The sequence below is a fragment of the Cryptomeria japonica genome, chromosome 7, assembly GCF_030272615.1.
Source record: "Cryptomeria japonica chromosome 7, Sugi_1.0, whole genome shotgun sequence".
NCBI classification, from domain to species: Eukaryota; Viridiplantae; Streptophyta; class Pinopsida; order Cupressales; family Cupressaceae; genus Cryptomeria; species Cryptomeria japonica.
Window position 1 is genome coordinate 853576001 of NC_081411.1, and position 4157 is coordinate 853580157.

General features: G+C 37.3%; 1 protein-coding gene across 1 annotated transcript; it reads left to right on the top strand.

Moving 5' to 3' along the window:
- The first annotated feature begins 1777 nt into the window (after positions 1–1777).
- On the top strand, positions 1778–3774 carry LOC131028919 (phospholipase A1-II 1). The gene has a single exon (XM_057959293.2). It carries the CDS (start codon positions 2124–2126, stop codon positions 3396–3398), a length of 1275 nt encoding a protein of 424 aa, XP_057815276.2. The 5' UTR covers positions 1778–2123; the 3' UTR covers positions 3399–3774.
- Positions 3775–4157: the final 383 nt, after the last annotated feature.

Here is a 4157-nt window from a genome sequence, read left to right on the forward strand (position 1 = left end):
AAATCCATTAATAAAGATTTTTTTTGGATTTCAGAGCATTACACACAAACAAAATATTATATTATATTCTTCCATCAAACCTCTCAATACAAATCATTCATATAGGAAGGTGTCTTCAACAACTTTCTCAATGTAACTTTTTACCCAACTCTAGAATTAGTGAGTTGTTTAAAACAACTAATAACTTTTATAATAAAATTCACACTAATAATATATTTCTTAACAAAAATGAACAATTATCCCTTTTAGGATAAAGTGGATGGCAACATGCCCTATATGGTTCTTTATAGCTCATTCCACTAGTAAAATGAAATATGCCACGATTAAATTTATTTTTGACATGATATAAACTCTACTTCTACATAATTTCGTCAAAATGTCATGACAATACATTGGGATAGGATAGAGAAACCTACGAAGAAGAATTATAATTGTTTGTAATTCATATTTGAATTTTGATCATTTGCAAGTTGTAGAGTATGGGTCAAAATTGTTTGAGACTATTTTTTGAAGACTCAAATTAAAATAAATGATAACAATAAAAATGACATTTTTTTGAAAATGTGAGCTCCATACATTATTCAACAATGATGACAAAAAATGATAGAAAAGACACTGTAACTAAAATTTTGTTGTAATGAAAAATAATAAAATCAAATTTTAAAAATAACCATTGTATTTACAATTTTGTATGAAAAATATAAAAAAATCACACTTTGATATATTTTCGAATTATGATAGAATAGAATAGAAGATTTTTATTATCCACGAGGCCAAGACAAACCTATGGGGCATTAGGCTTTGTTGTTTTATCATTGTGAAGTGTCAACCTTCTACAATTTAGCTTAATAATGAGCTCTCCCATTCTCTCCACCCAATCTTCATTAAATAGATCTTGAAAATAAGCCACTATTAAATTATTTATGTAGGTGACTCTAATGCAATTGTATGCTTTGCAATCTAGAATAAAGTGTCTTTTAGTTTCCACAATCCTTATTGTGCACAAGATACAAACCCTATCTTCTCAGTGTTCTTTTGGCCTTTTCCACTTCCCCATTTCATATTGGAGATGATGTGAGTTAGTCCTCAACTATGTAATGAGAATGTTTGACCTCCACAAGATATTGACCTCTATATATGTCTTTTGTTGATATGATGGCTATTTTGTATGAAGAATAGTAGGTGCATGAAATGAAAGTATTTATTGGCATTCAGTAGACCAGCTAATCTATGGGATCTAGAAATTGGAACTGAAACCATCCCAAACAAACGAAATAATCAATAAGTCCTCCAATAAGAGGGCGTTCGAAACAAAATGGTACTTCATCATGTAGTGCATGATTTATAAGGATATATGTACTCAGTACAAAGATAGTTTGAAGGTTGACAACATGTAACAGTTATTTGAAGAAGAAAGAGTTAACCAAACAGCCAACCTTCTAGTCAAAATTAATGGTAGAAGATCTAACATGAAAAAGAATCTAAAGATAAATTAATAATGATGATCTCAATCCCATAGACCCAAAAAGAATCTGAAGATATGCTAATAAGATAAACTAATGATGGTGATATCAGTCCCATAGACCATTTAGTCTCATGAACTCTTTATTGATGTTGCTTCTTCTATAAATTTTGATCAGGTAGGTTGCTTTCTTACCTATTTTCCCTTCGTCAACGAGTTATTCTAACATGTTCAAGCAGCCGTGGGAGAATAGAAGTATTCTTTATACTTTCGACAAGTTTCCTGTTACGTCCATACGAAACTTTTCGATACGATCCAAGAACTCAGGCCGGTTATCCTTTTGATACTTTAAGAAATTCTTCACGGAACAACTATCAAATAATTTCGCAGCCTGTGTCGTTTCCTATCATATTACCTGAACAACTATCAAATAATTTCGCAGCCTGTGTCATTTCCTATTATAGTACCTGCCCATTCGTTCGATCCATCGTATCAAACTAAACGGGGTTTGGAATTCCAAGGTTGATTGGGCAGCTCAGCTCCTCTATTTGGTAGCTGTGTTGGCGTATAAAACATTTGTTACGACTCTTGATTCCATAAAAAACCATTAAAACACTCTTCAATTTCATTCCATCTTTACTCACCCAGAAGGAGATACGCAATGGGCATGGATTTGGGAAACATAGCAACGAGGTGGAGATCATTGCAGGGCAGCAACAATTGGGAAGGTCTATTAGACCCCCTCGATTTAGACCTCCGTAAGAACATACTCCTCTACGGAGACCATGCGCAGGCGACCTACGATGCCTTCAACGACAATCGCCACTCAAAATACGCGGGCAGCAGCAGGTACGGCAAGAGCAGATTCTTCGACCGACTGGGCTTAAAGTCCACCTGTGGCTACGACGTCTCACGTTTCCTATACGCCACATCAAAAATGGACGGACCGGGGGCCATGGTTATAAAGCCCTTGTCGCGCGAAGCCTGGAGCTCCGAGTCCAACTGGATGGGCTACGTGGCCCGAACTACGGACGCCGGTGCGAATCTGTACGGGCGGCGAGATATAACGGTTGCGTGGAGAGGAACGGTCCAGGCATTGGAGTGGGCGGAGGATTTCAATTCCGGGCAAGTCCCGATTTCGAGTCTCCTTCCGGAGGAGAGAACAGAACTGGACGAGAGGGACGTTGAGAAGCTGGTGAGAAGGGGGGCAGCCAAGGTTCAGCAAGGGTGGTATGAAATCTATACGTTGGCAGATCCCAAGTCGCCCTTCAATAAGAGGAGCGCAAGGGAACAGGTTTTGCGGGAAGTGAAGCGCTTGGTGGAGCTCTATAAAGATGACCCACATGATTTGAGTATCACTTTAACTGGCCATAGCCTGGGGGCTGCTCTCGCAACGCTCTGCGCATTTGATATCGTTATAAACGGGTTGAATAGATCTAAAGAGGGAGAATCTTCGATTCCTGTGACTGTGATTGGCTTCGCCAGCCCAAGGGTGGGGAACTCTGAATTCAAGCAGAGCGTGGAGAAATTGCTTCCTGAGCTTAAAATACTGCGCGTTACGAATTCCCCTGATTTGGTCCCTCTGTGTCCCATGGTTGGGTATGTGGATGTTGGCGTGGAGATTCGAATTGATACTCGCCAGTCGCCATTCCTTAAAGGTTTTGGGGATGCCGTTTGTTGGCATAATCTGGAGGCGTATTTGCATGCTGCGGCGGGCACGCAGGGGAAGGAAGATTTTAAGCTGGTGGTGGATCGAGATATTGCTCTGGTGAACAAGTGGGTGGATTGGCTGAAGGATGAATACTTGGTCCCTCCCTCATGGTGGATTGAGAAGAACAAGGGCATGGTCCCGGGCGCTGATGGGCACTGGCGCATGGCCCAGCCCTTGGACCACGATATTCCTCACCCTGAAGATGACGATGACGACCTAGACTAATGCACCCATCATAAGTCGCTACAAATCAAGTAAAAAAAAACTCCACTGATTCAAAATATCTATGTTTTTAATGCAGTTAATTGTTCCTTCTAAACAACACATATTACTACACATATTACTAGGGAATGGCTATCTAGTCTTATAATGTATCAAACATCTATTATAATGTATTTATAATAAAAGATAGTGATGTCTTGATGCATTCTAGGAGTTGGATAGTCGTTGCTAAAACAACAATCTTTCTAATAGATTATCAATTAAAAATCAACTTATTCAAAACTCTTTTGATATTCAAAATATCTATATTTTTAATCTAGTAAATTGTTCATTTACCTTCTAAAAAGTGGGGTAAAAAAATAAAATCTTATCACATAAGGAATGGCTATTCAATCCTAGAATGTACCAAATATCTATTATATGTATTAATGATGTATAAAGCATAATGATGTCTTGGTGCATTCTATTAAAAATGTATTTGAATTTGTGGTATAAGTTTTCAAAAGAATAGTAATTAGAAATTCAAATCTTGAAGTTGTAATAGGTGTTTTTTAGATAGATATAATTAAGATATTTACTTTAGTTTTTATGATTTCATTGGATTGGGAGATTTTGGTCTTGTTTTGTATAACAATGAAAAATTATAACTTGTTCAAATCAAGCCCCTTCCCAAGAGGCAATCAAAGTAGTCATACTTTGTATTTGCATTGTGTTTTTACTTCATTCACATTATTTTATTGAAATTATTATAATGAGGGACAC

Bases quoted from the DNA above. Each gene is read 5' to 3' on its own strand.
- LOC131028919 (XM_057959293.2), top strand. From the start codon at position 2,124: ATGGGCATGGATTTGGGAAACATAGCAACGAGGTGGAGATCATTGCAG.